The 21,547-nt window shown below is 38.1% G+C and overlaps 1 protein-coding gene across 1 annotated transcript in view; it reads left to right on the top strand.

Moving 5' to 3' along the window:
* The window catches only part of AGBL1 (ATP/GTP binding protein like 1), a 503,271-nt gene that overhangs the window by 366,387 nt on the left and 115,337 nt on the right, over positions 1 to 21,547 (top strand). The window contains 1 exon segment of the mRNA XM_036843717.1: positions 14,636 to 14,765. Coding sequence (XP_036699612.1) covers positions 14,636 to 14,765 — 130 coding nt within the window.

Below are 21,547 nucleotides of genomic sequence, written 5' to 3'. Positions count from 1 at the left end.
TCCCACATGCCACGGAGTGGCTGGGCCCGTGAGCCACAACTACTGAGCCTGCGCGTCTGGAGCCTGTGCCCCGCAACGGGAGGGGCCGCGATAGTGAAAGGCCCGCGCACCGCGATGAAGAGCGGTTCCCGCACCGCGATGAAGAGTGGCCCCCACTTGCCGCAACTGGAGAAAGCCCTCACACGAACCGAAGACCCAACACAGCCAAAAATAAATAAATAAATAAATAAAGTAGCTATAAAACGCAGCTTTCTTTTAAAAAAAAAAAAAAAAAAAAAAAAAAAGAAGATGTGGTACATGTATACAATGGAATATTAGTCAGCCATAAAAGGGAACGAAATTGGGCCACTTGTAGAGATGTGGATGGGCCTAGAGACTGCCATACAGAGTGAAGTAAGTCAGAAAGAGAAAAACAAATATCATATGTTAATGCATGTATGTGGAATCTAGAAAGATGGTACAGATGAACCAGTATGCAAGGCAGAAATAGAGACACAGATGTAGAGAACAAACGTATGGACACCAAGGGGGTAAAGTGGGCAGGGGGGTGGTGGTGGCGGGATGAATTGGGAGATTGGGGTTGACATATACACACTAATATGTATAAAATAGACAACTAATAAGAACCTGCTGTATAAAAAAAATTAAATTAAATAAAAATCAAAAACAAAAAAAGAGAAAATGAGGGCAAACAATAAAGAAGAAGATATCAGAAGATTGTGCTTTAGGTAAATGAATTTCCAGACTTCCTCTGTGCCACCTATTATTCAATTTGGTGAAAAACCTCGGTTCAAATTCCAGCTTGAAATATGTGACTATGGATAGTTATGTAAACCTTCTGAATTGCAGTTTCTTCAGGTATGAAATGGAGACTGTTTTGAGGATTAAGTGAAAAATATAGTTTTTCCCCTGTGATTTTTATTTTCTTCTCATGCTTTACTGAAAACCTAAAAGAAAAAGTAAGGAGAACTGTCCTATATTTATAGTCTAATTTGTCTCTAAGCTTTTATATAACAAGTAGTTACTGAGACCCATTGAATGTAGGGCACAATGGTAAGGATTGAAGCTGATTTAATAAACACACAAAGTATAGTTCATCCTCCAGTGATTTATAATCTAAGTACAAGCACATATAGCTTAGTTAAATGAAAGTTCAGGACAGTATTTGAGGGTGATGCAAATATGAATGCTGTTAAGTAATTGTTTTTAAAAATTCAAACATTTATTGTTTGTCACTGAGCATTTACTAAGTATTTTGCTAAGTGCCTTCAGTATGTTATGTCGCTTAATTCTAAGAGACAAACAACAATCTGTGAGTTGGATACTACTACTTCCTTTAGGTAGAGATTGAGAGGCAGGAATACTTCTTATCTGATATTACGGAGTCTTAAATTTAACAAGGTTAAATAATTTAGCCAAATTTACCTAGCAAGTTGCAGAACCAGACCTGACTCTATTGACTATACACATAAACTTTTCACTATTTTGTTTTCCTAAGGGAGTTCAGAGGTTGGAGAAATTGTTGCTATACATTGGAGCAGTCAAAAAAAGTCTCATGAAAGGGGCAGGGTTTGAAAATTTTCCTGAAAGGTGGGTAGACTAAGAAAAAAAGCAAAGGATCCGATTTCAGACATGATTCCATTAGCAGTTGAGAGGATTTGATAGTTGGGAGAGCACAAACTATTTTGGAAACAACAAGGACATCTGTCTTGCTTATAGCACTGGCTTTGTGTTGGGCAGTAATAAAATTACTGAGAATAAGGATGGAAGCAAATTTTTTTAAAAAGTTTATCCTCCAATGATTTATAATCTAAGTATGTAGTTTAGTTAAGTAAAAGTTCAGGACAGTATTTGCTGATGGTGCAAACAGGAATGCTCACCAAGAGTTGGATTGGTGAACCGAGACCAGTTTGTAGAAGATCTTGAATGCCAAGGTAGTTTATACATCCTCTCGTAGGTAATGGTAAGCCATTGGAAGAATTTGAATATCAGTTTGGAATTATGTCAAGTTGGGAGAGAAATGTTATGAGACATAGAAGATAAGAAAGCCATTGTGGAGGCAATTGCTGCTATCCATGTATGAGGTGATAAATCTTGGACAATTTTTCTTCTTAGGAATCTGTGTTTCAAAGAGTAAAACCGTATAGCTCTCCTCTCTACCCTCCTCTCCCCTTGTGTATCTCTTTTCCTCTCTTTCCCTTTTCTTAGAAGTCTTTCCTTAGAGTAATGGATTTTTAAAGGAGAGTTTCCTTGGCTAAATATCACATGTCCTAATTTGTTTTAAACAAATGACAACTCTGATTCAAGAAAATTAAGGAACTTGTCTAAGATCATATGAAAGCAAGTGTCAAAGTCAAGACTAAAACTCAGTTTTCTGACTTTCTCTTCAGCACTGTAAGTGGTATCATTCCTATCTTTTTCCTTTCTCCTGTGAGGACTTCAAGAAGAAGAAACACCAGACTTCCTGGATGATATTCTTCATTCCTTTATCTAGGATGGTATTGGCAGTCAGTATTGCTTTCAGGGAATGAGGTGAATGTTTCCTAGCTACTGAAACTCCCAATCAGCAGAAATTATTTTTCTACATCTCTGTTTCTCTCCCCAAGAGACTCATCTGGATTTTATTATACACCAGAATTAAACACATTGACATCCTCTGGAGAAAGCAGAGAGTCACTTTTCTTGCTACCTCTACTAGTTAGCTGGAGAGGGGAGAGTTTTACTCTCTAGAGATACCTTTTGGCTTACAGAACATCAAGGAGTTGTAAATGTCCAGTATACCTTCTGGTCCATAAGGAAAAATTACCTTAATATGAAAGAAGCCTCAGAGGCATAGAAAAAGGGAACAAGTAAAGAGCTATGATTTTGTTCCATTGAGGAAGAGAAACATGGGGTGTTATTTGGTGTTATGGTCCAATAACGGACCCTAATTTCTGGGCTTCTTTGGGAGATCGCAGCTGTAAACTTATCAACTCTCGCATTAAGGATAAGAGAATGAAACTCACATTGCAATTTTAGAAAAAGAATGTTTTAAATTTTTCTCAATGTTAATGGTTTTGAGCTTTACATGGAATTTTTTCATCAAGCGTTTCTCTCTAAGAAGGAAAGTACAGAGATTTTTAGACTGTAGCAGTATGGAGACCCCTACCAAGACAGAGATGATCAGGAAAAATCAATATCCCATAATTAAGTCTGTTGAATTAACAGTTTAAAAAAAAAAGTTGCAGTTTTAATTTAGATATTGGCTGCCCAGAGAAGAAATATTTTTCAGCAGTAGAATGGGGAGTTCCTTAGATCATGATGAATTATTTGCCTACCATATGCTGGTCACTGTGCTGAGTTGGTGCTGAAAAATTAACCAACAAGATGGACATATGTCTGTCTTTAATTACCATGCGATGATAATCCCCAGAATGCAGATTCCTAGTAGGGCTTGTTCACTGCTGTATTCCTCAGGATAAGAATAGTATCTGACACACAGTAGATGTTGTAACAATAAATATATGGTGAATTAATGACTAATATATGTTTTTATACAATGCTTTTGTCTTCTGAATATAATTTTATACCTTACACCAACTGGTCAAGTATGCAGGGGAGTATTAATTTTACATATGAGAAAACTGGAGACTAAATTGTCAAAAGACTTCTAAGGCTAGGTCAAGTAATGGCACTGGACTCACAAGCCATCAATTATTAACATATTAAACGTTGTAATCCTTTCTTCAAAGTTTGACTCTAAAGTTCAATGTGCAAATCAGATGGAAGCTGAGACACACTGGTTCATGTAGGTATGGGAGGCAAATATTGTCCATTTCTGTAGGTTTCTTCCCCATCTTTCATCCCTTGAGGACATTGGGTTGATATGTCTATATGGTGGTCAAGAATTTTAGGCATCTTGTAAGTAACCTGCTTCTGTATTATGCAGTCTACTCTGAATTCAGAAGCTAATCTACTCGTGCTAATTTAGACAAATTACTTAACATCTCTAAACTTCTATTTCCTCATCTGCAAAGTGACAATTATAATAACAAATGCCTGTAGGGTTATTGTGAAGATTAGTGGAGATAATGCATAGAAGCAGTTAACAAAAGACTGGCACTCAATGAATGTTAGTTGTGATGGTGATGAGGAGAAAAAACAGCTTTTATAATCATCTGGCCTGATGTATAAAGATAAGGTGGACCTTATTTGTTTTTCATGTAATGATGGGATCTTTCAATATTAAATGAAATATAAGTATTCATTTTATTTTACATCACAGACATGACAACTAAGATAAAAATAAACACTGGGAACAATGTGTTTTTGCTTTTGTGGTGTCAGAAAGCATTTGAAGGTCTTAAAACTGTTTTGCTTTGCAATTGATTTTGCTTTAATAAACATTTATTTAAGCACACTTCATTTAGGACATTAGAAATTCAAATTAAATTCCATTTTATTCACATTAATATACATTCATTAAATAATTTCTGTAGGCCAGGTGCTCTTCCGGGTTCTGGAGACTCAGAGATGTGAAAAGACCCAATCTTATCTTCAAAGGGCTGAACTTCTGGTGGAGTGAACTATTATAATCATGTAAAACAAATCCTGTGGCATCGGTATCCACAGATTACTTTACAAAACTTGAAAATGTCCATATCTCTCTGGTCGTTTTGGTTATCGGAGTTTGTGGTCTAATATATTTCTCAGGACAGGATCATGGGAATAATATTCCCTGGGTTCTTGAATATTAATAACAATGTATCTGTCCCTCTTTGTATTTGAAGATCAGTTTTGTTGGATACGAACATCTTTGTCTCATATTTTCTTTCCTTAAATGTCGTATTTAATTCTTTGAATATCATTATTCAATTTTCTTCTGATGCAGTGCTGCCAAAAAGGGATAACCTAATTTTACCTTTTTAAGTCCCCTGCTTTTATTGCCTAGCTCCCCAATGAGTTTTCTTTTTTCTTTAACATCCAGTAATATTACTAGGTTATGTCTTGATGTTGGTTCTGGATCAAGATTATGTATCTCAGACACATAATAAATTATTTCAATATGTAGTTTTAATTTTTTGATTATTTTATGTGAGTTTTCTCAATATAGGTTTTCTAGTATTTTTAGTATAGTATTTGTTCTGATCCTTAGCTTTGTTTTCTTTCTTACCTGCTCGTATTACATTTGTCACTGTTTGCCTATCTTCAGTGTGTCATTATGTGTCATTTTCTCTTAAATCCTTTTCATCTCTTTGTTTCCTTAGGATTAAAACTTTTTCTTTTCACATTTTTCTCATAAGGCATGATTTGTATTGATTTACTCATATTCTTTCTAGTCTAGGTTTCATTTACAAAATTATATTTTCTTTTTCTAACTGTTTACTGAGTTACCTCATTTCTGAGTTTTTAAAATTGTTACATGTATTTTTTTTCATGAAGTATAGAACCTCTTCCCTTTTAAAATGTTAACTTTTAAAAATCTTTAAGTGTTTATTTTGAAATAATGGGCATCTGTCCAAAAAGTTCTAATAATTGTACGAAAAAACCCTGTATAGTTTTTACCCATCTTCCCCAGATGCTAACATCTCCCATATCCACAGCATAATGATGAAAATAACATCAAGACACTAGTATTAACTACTGTACAGACATTATTCATATTTTGCTAATTGTGCCAATAAAGTCCCTTTCCCCAATCATAACAGTGCATTTAGTATTCATGTCTTCTTAATCTCCTCCAATCTAGAAAAGCTTCTCATCCTTTTTTTGCTTTTCTTGATCTAGACATGTTTTATGAGTTCTGGTCTGTTATTTGGAGAATACACCTTAATTTGGGTTTGTCTGATGAGTAAATTCATATCCTGTATTTTTGGCAAAAGCATCACGTAGGTGATGCTCTGCCCTTCTCAGTGCACCGTATCATTGGATATATGACGTTGCTATGTATTTCTAATGGTGATGTTATCTTTGATCAGTTGATTACAGCAGTATCTGCTGTGTTTCTTCACCATAAATTTAGTATTTTTTTCCCTTTGAAATTAATAAGTATCTTATGGGGAGATATTCCAAGTATATGTAAATATTCTGTTACTCATGATACTTTCACCCACTAATTTTAGCATTCATTGATGATTCTTGCTTGCAACAATTACTATTATGATATTTACCAAATAATAACTTTATTTTCCTTCACTCCTATATTTACTAACTGGAATTCTACTCAAATGAAGAGCTATTCCTTTATTTATTTATATCAGTACAAACATAAATATTTACTTTATTTACGGATAATATATTATTATTACTTTTATTATTATTGATTATATTGTTCAAATCTTACCACATTTGGTCATTGGGATTCCCTTAAAATTGATTCCTCTGTCATTTCAACATGTTCCCATTATTTTTGAGTACTTTTAAAATTTCAGGCATCATAATATGTTCTAGACTTATATTCTTCTTTCCTCAGGCATTTCCTTCTTTCCTCCAGGCATTTCTTCAAGAAGCCCTGATTTCTTTGATTAAATAATGGTACTTAGCAACTGTGATCTGAGCATTTTATATGTTCATTGCTACTAGGGGGTTATTGTTTCTAGGTTCTTCTAGTAGACAGAGCTAGGAAATAAATGCATGAACACACACACACACACACACACACACACACACACACAATACACATACTTTTGTATCTATTTCTTTATCTACCTATCTCTCTATATGAAACCATGAGTTCATGCTGATACTTCTGATTCCAGTACAACACCACAGAGTTAATTGTTTATTTATAACTCCTTTTTGTGACTATGAGAAGCCTGGTTGTTATTACTCATAATTAACTTACTTATTTACTCAGTTCTAGAATACATCCAAAGCAGTCTTAAAATTGGTAGCTCAGAATTGAATACTGCTGTGAAAAACACACTTGTGTACTATTGCTTTTGTCTTTAGCTTTAGAGTATATAGTAACAATATTTTTTTCTAAAGTTACTTGAGTGAGTTATTTCCTTCCTACTTCTGTAAGTGTTATTTATTTGCCATAGAGTTTATTTGTAACTAATCCATTTGGAGTTCTATTCATGGTTTTCTCATTATATTTATTTATTCATATAAGTATATGAAACATTAACATGATTCTAAAAGTTGGAACAATACAGAAAGGTATGATCAGAGAGGTGTCACTTGCCCTTTATTCCTCCTACCCCATTCCCATTCATCCATACTTTATATCTTATTTCCATCTGCCTTCTGTAAGTAATCAATCTTATTAGTTTCTGATTTATCTTGTATTTTTTGCACAAACGAATAGATGTATGTGTATTGTCTTATGTCTCCTTCATTCTTAAATATGCATTTTATATTTTACATAACTTTTTATCATTTAACTTTATACCATGAAAATCACCATTCCATATTAGTTCATAGATACCTTCCTCTTCATTTTAATAGCTGCACAATACTCCATTTTTTAAATGCACCAAATTATTCAACCACTCTCTTATATGAGCATTTTCTTCTGTATTGTAATATTATATCCTGTTACCTTACTGAATTATTTATTGACTTAATCATTGGTTTTCTAGGTCATAATAAAAATATATAAAAAATATGTCATTATATTCATGTATATATGTAGAAGCAGAATTGATGCATACTTTTTAAACACATACATATGACATAGAAAGTATCCACCAATTCTTATTTTCTGATTGTCTTTCTCAGGAATGAGTGTTGAATTTTTTCAAAAGATTATTTTTTAATTTTTTAACATTATGGAGATAATCATTAGTTCTTGGTTTTTGGAAATGCTCTTTATAATTTCCCATTCTGACAACTTTTTGTGAAGATTATTAATGTATTTAAAATTTCATAAATTAAATAAATTATTCTTACTCATATCTGGTAAATAATATTATGTGGTCCAAAATGTCAGCCAGTTGCAATAAGTGACCTCAAGTGATTACTGACACCCTGGCTCATCTCAGAATTGTTGGCCCAGACAAAAGTCTCAAGGCATAGCTTTAGAAACTTTAACCTTAGAGTATTAACTGTTTCAATGACAGTGATACCTATTTTTATTGAGTCAGTTGTATATGGGATCAAGTGCTATGTAGAAATGTGAATTAACTGATTACATATTCCTGATTTATACAAGTGATAGTGTAGGGCTCACCTATATTTGCCCACCTCTTAATCTGGTCTGACCTGATTTCAGCTTGTCCTCACCTTGTTATCTTTTGAATTGTTCCATTGGATGTTTGAATGATACTATGAAACCAGACTTGTCAAAATAACTTGAAGAAAACACATTTTCATCTTAACTCTATATTGGTTTTCAAATTAAAACATGCAAAAGACTAATACAATACTGGGGAAAATGAGGTGGGAAGGTAGGGGGGATGTCTCTTCAAACATTTGGAGCTAGTGCTGCTCTAGGTCGGATGCTAGTGATTCTAAATAGCATATGTTCTAGGTTCCTGGAAGTGTGGTGGCAATAAAGTCCTTTATAAAGTACATGTTCCTATGTAAGTGTTAATTTTCTTTCTTTCCTTAAAGTATAGTATAAGGCACTGCTTCTTTTTGTTTATTGCCATTGGCTTTTTAAAATAAACTTATATTGGAGTATAGGTGATTTACAATGTTGAGTTACTTTCAGGAGTACAGCAAAGTGATTCAGTTATACATATACATATATCTATTCTTTTTCAGATTCTTCGAGTAGAGTTCCCTGTGCTATACAGTAGGTCCTTGTTGATTATCCATTTTATATATAGTAGTGTGTGTATGTTAATCCCAAACTCCTAATGTATCCCTCTCCCCAACCTTTCCCCTTTGGTAACCATAACTTTGTTTTCTAAGTCCGTGAACCTGTTTCTATTTCATAAATGAGTTCATTTGTATCATTTTTTAGATTCCACATATAAGTGATATATGATATTTGTCTTTCTCTGTCAGACTTACTTCACTTAGTATGGTAATATCTAGGTCCATCCATGTTGCTGCAAACGGCATTATTTCATTCTTTTTTATGGCTGAGTTATATTCCATTGTACATATGTACCACATCTTCTTTATCTATTCATCTACTGATGGACATTTAGGTTGTTTCCATGTCTTGGCTATTGTAAATAGTGCTGCTATGAACATAGGGGTGCATGTATCTTTTCTAATTATGGTTTTCTCTAGATATATGCCCAGGAGTGGGATTGCTGGTTCATTAGGTAGCTCTATTTTTAGTTTCTTAAGAAACCTCTACTGTTCTCCATAGTATCTGTACCAATTTACATTCCCATCAACAGCGTAGGAGGGGTCACTAAATGTGCATGCAGATTCCCTCGAGCTCTTGTAAAAATGCAGATTCTGGGCTGGGACCCAGGTTTCTACGTATCTAACAAGCTCCTGAATGATGCTAATGCTGTGGGTTTGTGACCATACTTTGAGGAACAAGTGCATGAAAATGACTAGGTTAGGTTTGAACTAACCTAGGTTCAAGTGTCAGCTCTGGGTAATTTATTTAACAAAGTTGACATTTGAACCCTGGTCAGTTCTCTAGGCCCATCTTTTAAAGACCTCAGCTTTCCTCTACCTGAGCTCTGGGGTGACCAGTCCTCTGGTGTCACATTGCTGGGTTCTTGGAGGTGTTGAGGGACCCCTGGGTTTGATCTCTTCTATTCCCCTTCTCCCTAGATTATTGCCTCTCTGAGCATTTTGCATGACAAAAATATTTTGAACATAATAATATGTCTCTGGTAACCCTGATCGTTTGAATTGTATAACAACTGTGGCCTTAAGATGAAACTGCCTTTTGTTTCTCCCTCGTTCCTCCCATTCCTGATCCAAGTGATCTTTATTTGGAAAGCTTTGGGTGCAGTGTCTGACCCATAGTGGCCCATGTTGTTCTGTCCTGTTCTTCCATGCATCGCTTTACCTTGATAAATATTCTCCTCCTGCATCCATGCCGCCTCCTGTTACTAGGATGTGCAGTGCATGGTGACGCACTTGCTAAGTCTCAAGCACGCTACCTCTCTTTAGACTTCAGAGCTTGCTGTGCTGCGGGCACTTGTATCAGCAAGCCTGGCATCACTCATTCAGTCTGATGGGCTCCATCTCTCCTTTTATCAGGCACGGATGGATGGGAGATTTTTGAATCATTTTATTGTCTGACTGCAGCTTTATAGATGCTCTTTCAGGAAGCAACTCACTTTTCCTCTTTCTTCCTCTGACTTGTGGTTCTTTCTTTGCTTCAGGGGTCCTGGTAGGTCAGGGTGTGCTTGTCAAGGCCTTTGGTTATATGGTTTATTTCCCATTCTCTGGTCAGGATAAGCCCTGTTCTTAGCAGATACATAAAATCCACAATTAGTGTTAAAAAACTGGTCTATAGTGACATCATTTCCCTTTAGACTGTCTGACCTTTAAGGCTAGCCTTAGGTTACCATGAAGTTGGTGGCTTTTATTCAGTGACCTCTTAGGACTGGCCCTTCTGATTCATTTTTTATAATTTTGGCTGAGATTTTTTTTTTTTATTTTTGGTCATAAAATGACCATATTTTCAGGAAATGAAAAGCCTTTTTTTTTTTTTTTTAAGGGAAGGGATTTGTCCTACCAAAAACTGCAGGTTTAATGGTTAGAGAGACATCCTAGACACGGGCTGCAAATACCTAAAAAAAAGCAGGCTCATAATATATACATAAAACACTCAGAGGTAAAAATAGGGAGCGAAGGTGCCTGAGGTTGGGGGAGGGTGTACCCCAACTAAAACATTCAAAGTCAATTAAAACAATCAAACCCAATTCTGGTCAGGGATCCTACCTTTGAAACCCCTCCGTTCACCAGGAATTGAGGGATTTCTTGGGAAATACAGGAATTTCAAGGCTGTAACTGCAACATTCCAGGACAAGCTGGATGGTTGGTCACCCTAGACCTAGCATACATTGTGCATCTAAGTTTTTTTTTTTTTTTTTTTTTTTTTTCTAAGCTTTATCTTAAACGACACTGTAGTTAAACCAAAGCTTTTCTTTTAAGAATTGAGGACTATTTGGATCAAATGACTTCCCCCTGTGAAAACCAGAAGGAACTGCTTTTTTCCCCTGCTCTGTAAGTTTGCAATTTTCAGTGGGGAAAAAAATAGCAATGCTCACCATTTTATTCTCCTTATAAGCAAAGCAGGACTTCAAACTCTATTTGAGGGATGACCCCTTTTCAGAAATTAGAGGCACTGAATTTATTGCCAACCAGTCATAGCTGTCCATCTGCTAATTCTCTCCACACAGAGGGAGCAGCTGTCATTTCAGAAATGCTACAGTGGATAATAAGATGGGGTGCATTCCCTCTTCAAATGCTTAAAACAAATCCCCAGGAAGAGTGGCAGCAGTTCCCCTGACTGCATGAATCTCTGATATTATTAACACAAAATGCCAAATGGATTTGGAGACTGGAAGAAAATGTATTTGCTTTAAAAGGAAAAGCACTCAAGTTAGGTGTTGTACATATTGTAATAATCTACAATTGCCGAGATCTAGAAACTGCTGAAGCCATAGGCACACACAGAGATACTCTCAAAATCATAGCCACGCACAGAGCGCTGAATACAAATACACACATACGGGTTTCCCAAGTTCATACAACCTACGTATACCAAAGGAATGCGTCATTGTCTCCACCACTGTGAAACAAACAAAATTTATCCCCAGCTAACAGCTTGCCTAAGTCTCACATTGGCCCAGTTTCTCTCCAAATCCATGTACCTAGTCAATCTTAGATGCCATCCTCCTCTTGGTACTGTTTAATGGCCCTCTTGGTATATTAAATAGTCCATTCAGCAATTTATGTTGTAATATCCTTGCATTTTTTCCTTAGATAACTTCTTTTCTCTGCAGTCTCATTGCTTCCACCATTAAAAGTGCTCAAGTCAACTTGAACTTAAAACCAACCACAGCCTCTGGTTTGGGGTTCCTAGCCAAGATTCTCCTCCTCTCCAATCAACCTGCATATAGCTCTCTGATTATTATTCATAAGGAAAAATATTAGGATGAGATAAGGAACTAATGAACATAGTCCAAGTGGTGCTATGCATCCCTGAGTATTGTAGATGTGGATGAGGATGTAGATACAGCTACAGATGGAGATGTGCATGTGTATATAGGTGTGGACGTGACATGGACATAGACAAGGGTGATGATAGAGTTATGTAGGTATTTCTCCATGGAGATAACTAAAATAGAGATCATTTAATTTAACCCTCAAAATAGTCCTGGGAGATAGGTTATACTTATATTCTTTTGCATATGACAATATTGACTCTCAAAGAGGCCCCCAACCCCGTATCTGGTGACAGAGCTGGGAGTTGAGACTTGATCTCCTTAACCAACACTCAGGCTCATTCTGATTGCAACACAAAACTTTTTCTTTCTTATTTTTTCAAGAACTGTAATCTAGAACAGTATACCTGCTGTTTGGTAACCTCTGAGTCTTTTCCATGTGGACATTGCTCTTGAACTTGGTCTTTGTGGAACATACGGAAAGAAGAGGTAGAGAGAGTTGCATGGAATTGCTGGCTACTGGACACATATAATGCTTGCATTTTCATTTCTACAAACAGAAATGCTTTTAAGGGGCCTTCACTGATTTCACTACTTTTGATGTTACAAAGAAAAAAGAAATCCCCAGTGTTGATGAGAATCCAGGTCAAGGCAAGGAGAATCACAGAGCAGTTAAAGAAAATCCTGAGGCTCTGGGATTTTGTGCCTGCAAGTACCTTGATTTGAGAAAAGAAATTCACTTAAACTCAGCAAATAAGCTCAGGAGAAAGTCTGGGACACTGGCTTCTTTCCATTGCTATTTGCTTCTTTCCAAAAATCTGCTTTGTATTTTACCTTCATCCTTGGTCATCAGGCAGAAACCCTATTTCTAGATGTCATTGCTATTAAAAAGGGGAAGTGGGGGGTGGAAAGCAAGAAAAGAACAAAAAAGTCAGAGAGGTAGATGCAAAAAACCTCCCATTTCTCAAGTCAAAATATGTTAATGGTGAAATCGGGATAAATGATTAATCTAAAGATTTTCAGGTTCCAGTGAGCTGTAAGCAGCAGGAAACTAATATTTAAAGATAATTTCAGAAACATGAGATGAAAAAGTGGTGAAAGGAGGAGGCTGAACCTTTTTCCTTCCGCCTCCAAGGTTTATTGAAAATAGCGTTTTTTCTTTAAACAGAAAATGTATGTGATTCTACATTTAAATCTAGTACATTTTTTTCACTCCAAATTATTTACTGAATACCAACTCTGACACAGTTACTCTATTAGGGTTTTGATGGTAACAAAGAAACTGTTTCTGCTTCCGGGAAGCTTACAGTCTAACAGCAAATGTAAGAGAAATAAAAAGAAATTAAAACAAAAAAATCTAAAAAGGTTTTTATAAGAACTCTGATGAAGGTTGTCCCAGGATGCTATCGCAAAAGATAGGAGCAGAATGTAATGGCCTGGGGATCAGGGAAAGTTTCCCTGCAGGGCTGATCCCTGAATGTTGAATAGGTGGGAAGGGATAGAGCTTTGGAGAGTCCTGGCAATGAGACCAGTAGGCACAATTGCTCAGAGAACTGTGTGCGGTTTGATCAAGCTGAAGTATAGAAAGACAAGAGCGGCCAGAGGTGGCGATAGGGATTAGGGTAAGGGGTTGGGAGGACTAGGTGATGGAGGTACTGCCCTGCTTCCTCCTAATCTGTGGTACCTTGATCGTTAGCCCTATTGAATAAATAATGTCTCAGCAGGACTTCCGGTTGCCTCCCTGGAGAATGGGCTGTGCTTGGTAATTTCTGGTCGTCCTTGGCTTTTAGGATGACCTTACCTGCCACTCAGCAACTCAGCTTCCGTCCCTCTGAATTGCAGTCACTGTTCTCACTCACCAGCTGTGTCACCTTTGTAAAGCGACTTGATTCTTTCAAACATGAGCATCCCCTTTTCCCAGATGAGGAGATGTATGATTTTCAGCTCATTTCTAGAGCTAATATTCCATGATGATGTCTCTGAAAATTATAGTCTGGCTCTCTGAGTAAATGTCAAGCTTTCTGTGTCATCTATATGGACAGGGCAGGCAGAAGCAATGTGATAGGAGGAAAAGCCTTATGCTTTTTTTCAGAGGGAAACAGACCTGGATGAACAACCTAGCTCTAAGTTATGTGACCTTGGGCCATTTATTTAACCATTTCTAAGTGTCAGTCTCTTCATTGGGGTGCAATAATATCCAGAGTTATTGGGCCAGCTGGAAATATCATATGTAATATGTCCAGCATGATAGATTGAGCTCAACTTAATTATTGGTAGAACTGAAGGTCCCAGAGCCTAGAGAAATTTATTGAATTTGTTCTCCGTGGATGTGTTGTATAGCAGGGAACATTTCCCAGACTTTGCCTTCAAACTCTGGTAACCCCAAATTAAGTTAAATATGGTTTCTAAGTTCTTTTAGGGGCTGTGAATAATCACGACACGTTGGGAGATTAGAGGCCAGATATGCATCTTTCTGGACAACTTCAATTGATGTCAATTGAGAAGAAGACAGAAGGAAGTTAGATTCATTAGTTTAATTGTCTATCTTGTCGAGGTTTATTTTCTCAAGTTATTTTCTTCTATATGTGTATTTATTTGCTTGTTGTTTGTTCCTTCAGTCACAGATGCTCACTGAGAGGAGAGGATTTGAACAGACAGTGGCTCTCTCCTAGTGCTCGTCTCCAGCCCACAATTTACCACGCCAAAGGACTCCTCCACTACCTGGGCAGCATTGGCCGGCGTCCCATGGTGAGTTACTTCCTTCACTTCCTTCTGCTTCTACACTCTTGCTTGGTTCCTTCCACCTTCCAGGAGGCAGAATACATTCTGTCCAGGCAGGAAGACCAGACACAAGCCAAAGACCTGTGTGTGACAAGCTGTAAAGTGTGTGTGTGTCTGTGTGTGTGGGGGGGGGGGAGGTATTCACTTCCTAAGGCTGCCATAGCGAACTGGGTGGCTTAAAACAACAGAAACATATTCTCTCACATTTCTGGAGGCTAGAAGTCTGGAGATTAAAGTGTCAGCAGGCCCTGATCTCTCTGAAGTCTATGGGAAATAACCCTTCATTGCCTCTTCCTAGCTTCTCGTGATTGCCAGTAATCCTTATCATCCCTTGGCTTGGGGGGGCGGGGCACAATTCCAATCTCTCCCTCTGTCTTCACATGGCCATCTTTGCCCTCTGTGTGTCTGTGTAGAAGTTTCCCTTTACTTATCAGGATAGCAGACACTGGACTAGGGCCCACCCTAATTCAGTATGGTCTCCTCTTAACTTGATTACATCTGCAAAGAATCTTCTTCCAAATAAGGTCACATTCATAAGGACTGGGAATTAGAGCTTCAGCGTATCTTTTTGGGAAACAATTTAACCAACAATAGGAGCAAACCAGTAGTTCAATAGTCATTGGTGAAACCTGGCCAAAAAATTGCATTGCATCCCATTTCCTGGGTCTTTATTTATTTTTTTTCAGTTATTGGTCAAGAAAGGAAATGGTATGTTTTCCAAATGGTATTTTTTCCAAAATTTATTTGGAAAAAATCCTCTAGATGTTCAGATTGACATTCAGCTAGTACTTCTTAAATTCCAACGATGATTCTGGCACTGTGCTAGGCGCTTTCATGTGTAGGCTTTTCTCCCAAGCCTATAGTAACTTAGCAATTGATGAAAACCAGACTATACGGATCCAGAGGCTTGGGCTCAAGATAAGATAGGAGGCAATACTAGCTAAGTAACTGTATGAAACTGATCATTTACTGACTACAAACTGTGAACATATCTGTCTGCAAAAGTGCAGAGGAGCATATGTCCAAATTTAGAGTGCTTACCTAACCTAAGGAACTTAAACTAATGTGGAAAAGCTCACGGATGAACCAACTCAAACAATTACCTCTACCATTAGCCAATTTTTGACCATGTACTATGTCATCAAAACAGTGGCACATTCAATGAATATCTAGTGAAACAATGGGTGAATATCTAATATAGAAGCTTATTTAACTCTCAAAAAGATTAAGAGGTCAAGTGATTTCCTTGGCATCACCAGGAAGTGTATGGCAGAGTTGAGATTCAGTTCTGATCTGGTTTTCCACCCAGAACCCCATCTTTCTTCAACACATACTCGTTGAGAGGATGTGTTGGCGTGTCCCCAAGACTACCTTCAGGTTCAGTGATTCCCTGGAAAGACTCACAGAACCCAGAATAGTTTTTCTGCTCAGAATTACAGTTTATTATAGTGAAAGGATACAGATTATAATCAACAAAGGTAAAAAGCACTGAGGTCAGAGTCAAGGAGAGACAGGTGTAAGTCCAGGTGTCTGCTCCCAGGGGAGTTGTATGGACAGTGCTTAATTCTCCAGCAGTGATGTGTAATAACAGGTAGAGTGTTGCTAACCAGGGAAACTCCCCTGAGTCTCGGTGTCCAGAATTTTTTATCAGGGGTTATTTTGTAGCCAAGGTGTCCCACATGGCTGATCTTAGTTACTCAGTCTCCAGACCCTTCAGAGGTCAAACTGACACTTTGCGGCACAAGAACCCCACCATATATCACATTGTCAGCATCAACCTTCTCACATTGCCCGAGGCCCAGGTAAAGAAAGACACTCTTATCTAGCAGAATATTCCAAAGATGTCAAGGTGTTCTCCCAGGAGTCAGTCAAGGGCCAGACCTTTCTTTGGAGTGTACAGGGTTTAAACACTTCAGACTTGCTGAGTCAACACTTTATTGCAAAGAGGACAAAGCACATCCTTTTCCCTTAAGAATGCTTTTTCTACACTGGTCAAAATGTGCAATATTTTCATGCTAGCTCCCACCACCCCCCTTCCAAGGAGATGCTGTAATCTATGCTGTCTACCCTGTAGAAGCAAGTTCATGGCCTACATAGCAGAGCACCAATATCACAGTCAAGATCTTGAAAAGTATGTCTCTCTGAATAGAAGGCCTTAGCCTCTGGGAGGAGAGAGAGAGACTTACAGAAAAAAAGGTTCCAACCTGATACACGGTTAAGCATACACACATTCAACCCATAACAAACAGGATTCCTCTCTGTTCTGACAATCTCTAATTGAAGAGCAGAACATTTATTTTAAAGCGTGACAGGTGAAAGCCTTGTCTAAAAATATAAATAAACATTAATTAACTGTAAACATGACAGCCACAGACTTGTTTCCTGCTGGGACCATCTGAGAGGTGGGTGAGAAACAGCTGAGCCCTAGATGCAATTCACAGTGTCACAAAGCTCTCCTATAGGCTCAACATCACCTTTCAGCTACCTATGCAACTGTATTTAACTGGCCTCCTGCTGACAGCAGAAGCACTGTCACTCATTCAGTACTCAGGCCTGTCCTGTGCCAGGAAGATTTCCACTGAGTCAAGATTACCTCTTGGGCTAGTTGTAGGTTAACTGTGACTCCGCCCAAACTCTGACTCTTATGAAAATATTTCTTAAAGCATCAGGAAGCCAGTTTCTGGTGGCTAGGAGATTCCACCTGTTCTAGATGATACTCAGACATTTGCCTATTGGCAGGTAGAATAATATAAACTCCTGGAACCAATGAGAATGCAAGACAGTGAGAGAAAGCAATGCCATGATACTTCTGCGGGTTGCTAAAGACCAGATAATTCATTCAGTTGATAAGCAATATGGCATTATTCACAAATTGTTTCATCGATCCACCCATTCATCCATCCATCCATCCATCCTTCCATCCATCCATCCATCCATCCATCCATCCATCCATCCATCCATCCATCCATCCTTCCATCCTTCCATCCATCCATCCATCCGTCCATCTGTCCATCCATCCATCCATCCATCCATCCATCCATCCATCCGTCCATCCATCCATCCGTCCATCCATCCATCTGTCCATCTATCCACCCATCCATCTGGGCAGTCATCCATTTGTCTACTCATTTATACCATGTGTGTAATCACTGTGCTAGATGCCAGAAGGTACCTTTTCTTTGAGGAGTCCATAGTTTGCTTGGTAGAAAGTAGAGTCAGGTCTGCAAAGGAACCAATGTAGTAAAAGATGGTAAAAACTGAAACCAAGGCTCATGGGAGTTGTAAGAACACAAACGAAAGGTTGAGCCACTTTCCCTCAAGGTTATGGAAAAGCTAGAGACCAGAGATGCCATTTGAGCTAGACTTGAAAGATGAGTAAAAGTTTTTCTTGTACTAGTAGTAAAGTAGTAAAGTAGAGAGGTAGTCTTTTTTTATTGTAGTAAAGTAGAGAAATATTCTTTCTTCAGAGGTCTACAGGCCTGATTATGGACTCTTAGGTCTTCTGCCTTATGAAATTGAAGAGTTGGTGAATTTAGGGTCACCTTACAGAACAAAAGAAAATAAGCTTTTTATTAACTGATGGCATAGTTCTCACATCACACTGATCTTACGTTCTCTTTCCCATCTTCCTGAACTTCCATTTTCTGTCTCTCTTGTTTGTTAGAAGATCAGGAAATCTGCTCCAGATGTTGGAGCCAAAAGCCCAGAAACCTACAAAATATTGGCATATTCATACATTGGAATACTATTCAGCAATAAAAAATTAAAAACAATAACAATAAACTACAGATATACTCAGCAACATGGACCAATTTCAGGAACATGTTTAGTGAAATAAGCTAGACACTAAGAAGCACATATTCTATGTTTCTATTTATGCAAAGTTTAAGTAAACCAGGACAGTGGTTGCCTCTAGAAGGGGATTAAATAAAAGGGGCCAGGAGGGAACTTTCTAGGTTAGTGGAAATGTTCTATATTTTGAATGAAGAGTCAGTTACACCAAAACTCATTGACTCAAAACTCATTCAAGTTCTGTTCATGTGCACATTTACATTTATATTTACTTAGAATTAAAGAGAAATCAAAGCAAAGTCACAGAGCTTTGAAATGCAGCTAGGAGGTAAAGGGGGCTGTCCCAAATTAAATTGACCAGCATGGAGGCATGCAAGTCAATCCAAGGAAGATTATCTTTGCCAGAACACAGAGAAAGGCTGAGAAGATTTATTAGAAATCAATAAGCTCTGGCCAGAGAAAATGTGTGTAAGCAGAGAAGCCCAGAGGAGCAGACAGGCTTGACAATCAATGAGTAGGAAGCGTTGAAGTGTTCCTCTTTGTGGAGCGCCCCCTAAGAGCCAGGAGGCATATGGCTCAGGGGCAGTAGGGCATGGCTTGGGGAAGTGGGCGAAAGCTCTCAGGCTCTAGCAAGCTCCCAGGAAGCCAGATCAGCAGTCTCTTCTGAGCTGCTGGGTTGTAGCCACCTGGCCCCTGTGCGCTGCAAAGGGTCTGGGCTTCAGAATTAGGAGAGGTATGGATTCCCATCCCCTGTCTCTTGCTCTGTGAGTGCGTGTTGGTAAAGGGATTGCAGCGCTCTCTGAGCAGCTCATTGATTTCCGTTTACCACTCATAAAAACTAGGGCGCCTTCTGCCAGGGGGCAGGGAGGGCATATTTTGGTTTTATCTTTCTCTGGGGCCCAATGGAACAGAACTTTTAGCTGCTTCAATGATTTTCCTGGTCTTTTCTGTCCCTCTGGCATATGTTTTTAGTTAATCAGCTTCTTTTTTAAAAAAAAAGCACGAAAGGAGAGGGGGAAAAAGGAATGGCCTGTCCCTTCCTGAAATCTTGTCTCCAAGGACCTCAAGATACTCTATACACATAATTTATTTTATATCCACTTTGCTCCTCGGAAGTGTTAGAAGAACAAGTGTTATTGTTACTTATTTTCATTGACTCAGGCTAAGGTACTGAATCTAGAATTCTCCTCTTTTTGTATTTGAGGATATAGTAGGGAAAAAAAAAAAAATCCCCAAACCAAAAAAAAACCCATGGAGTTCCTGGGTAAAAATAATAATAATAATAATAATAATAATAATAATAATAATAATTTGATTCCATTTTTTTTTTATTTAAAATTGTTCCCATGCTATCAGAATAAAGATTGAACAATGCTTCTTTAACAAACCAGAAACCATGTTTTGTAGGTGTTTTTTTTAAATGATAAAAAGAGAATGCATACAATTTGTAATTTTTATTTTTTAAATTAATTTTTATTGGAGTCTAGCTGATTTACAATGTTGTGTTAGTTTCTGCTGTACAGCAAAGTGAATCAGTTATACATATATCCACTCTTTTTTTAATTTTATTTTTTAATTTTTTAAAATAAATTTATTTATTTATTTATTTATTTATTTATTTATTTATTTATTTATTTATTTTTGTCTGCGTTGGGTCTTTGTTGCTGCACGCGGGCTTTCTCTAGTTGCAGCGAGCGGAGGCTACTCTTAATTGTGGTGCATGGGCTTCTCATTGCGTTGGCTTCTCTTATTGTGGAGCACGGACTCTAGGCACGCGGGCTTCAGTAGTTGTGGCATGTGGGCTCAGTAGTTGTGGTGCACGGACTCTAGAGCGTAGGCTCAGCAGTTGTGGCACACGTGCTTAGTTGCTCCACGGCATGTGGAATCTTCCCGGACCAGGGCTCGAACATGTTTTCCCCTGCACTGGCAGGCGGATTCTTAACCACTGCACTGCCAAGGAAGTCCTCCACTCTTTTTTAGATTCTCTTCCTATATAGGTCATTACAGAGTATTGAGTAGAGTTCCCTGTGCTATATAGTAGGTTCTTATTAGTTATATATTTTATATATAGAAGTGTGTTATGTCAATCCTGTAGGTGTTTTTACAGATGTAAATACTCTACATTTAAGTGAATTGCTAAGGTTTCTTGGATAAACTTATGTTGGAAAGCAAAGGGAATAGTCCCTTCTCTCTGACTAGTAGCTCCAGTGAAACTTCTGTGTATCACAAGGACCTGAAACCTGGGGTTCTCCATATGCTACAGGGAAGGCCAGTTAGATTTTCCAAAGAAGTCTGAGAAAATTCCCTCTTTTTCATTTTTTGCAAAATGGACTGAGGTTAGGAGGCGAGGTAGAGGGGAAAATAGGAGGGTGTTTACCTGGATCAGTGTTTCCCTGCAGCCTTGTTGAAGGTGCCTCTGCTCAGCGCTGGTGGAAATGGGAGGAAGGCAAGAGACAGGGCCAGAGGGGCTAGTTATGCCATAAAGGTCTTCTCTGTGAGGGTGCGCTGCAAGTCAGAACAGGCTTCAGATGAAGACATGGGGAGACCTGTGCTTCACCTGCTAAATACCTATGTCCAAGGAAGACTCTAGTGAGAGAGCAAGGCAGGGATGATCATGGCCAATGGCACTGGGCATAGAGCTCAAAGTTCTAGTCCCAGAAAGTAGGGTTTGCCAAGCCCAAAGCACAGTCCAGCCTAGGGTCCAAGACAACTAACAGTCCTCCAAGATAGGATTGCAGATCAGGAAACGGAGGCAAGCTTCCTTTTATTGACTGGCCAGGCATGGTGGTGGGTCAGTGTTCATACCCCATTCCCTAGGTTTATCCAGACAATTTGGAAATCTGCCATGGGTCAAAAAGACTAGTCTAGATCCCACCTTCTGGTGAAGACAGGCTTCCCGATAAGCTATCTACCCTAATTGACACTGTCACACAAACTGGGTAGGTTAATGCTTCTAC

Source organism: Balaenoptera musculus, chromosome 2, assembly GCF_009873245.2.
Source record: "Balaenoptera musculus isolate JJ_BM4_2016_0621 chromosome 2, mBalMus1.pri.v3, whole genome shotgun sequence".
In the NCBI taxonomy this organism is placed as follows: domain Eukaryota; kingdom Metazoa; phylum Chordata; class Mammalia; order Artiodactyla; family Balaenopteridae; genus Balaenoptera; species Balaenoptera musculus.
This window is presented reverse-complemented; position numbering and strand designations above follow the sequence as displayed.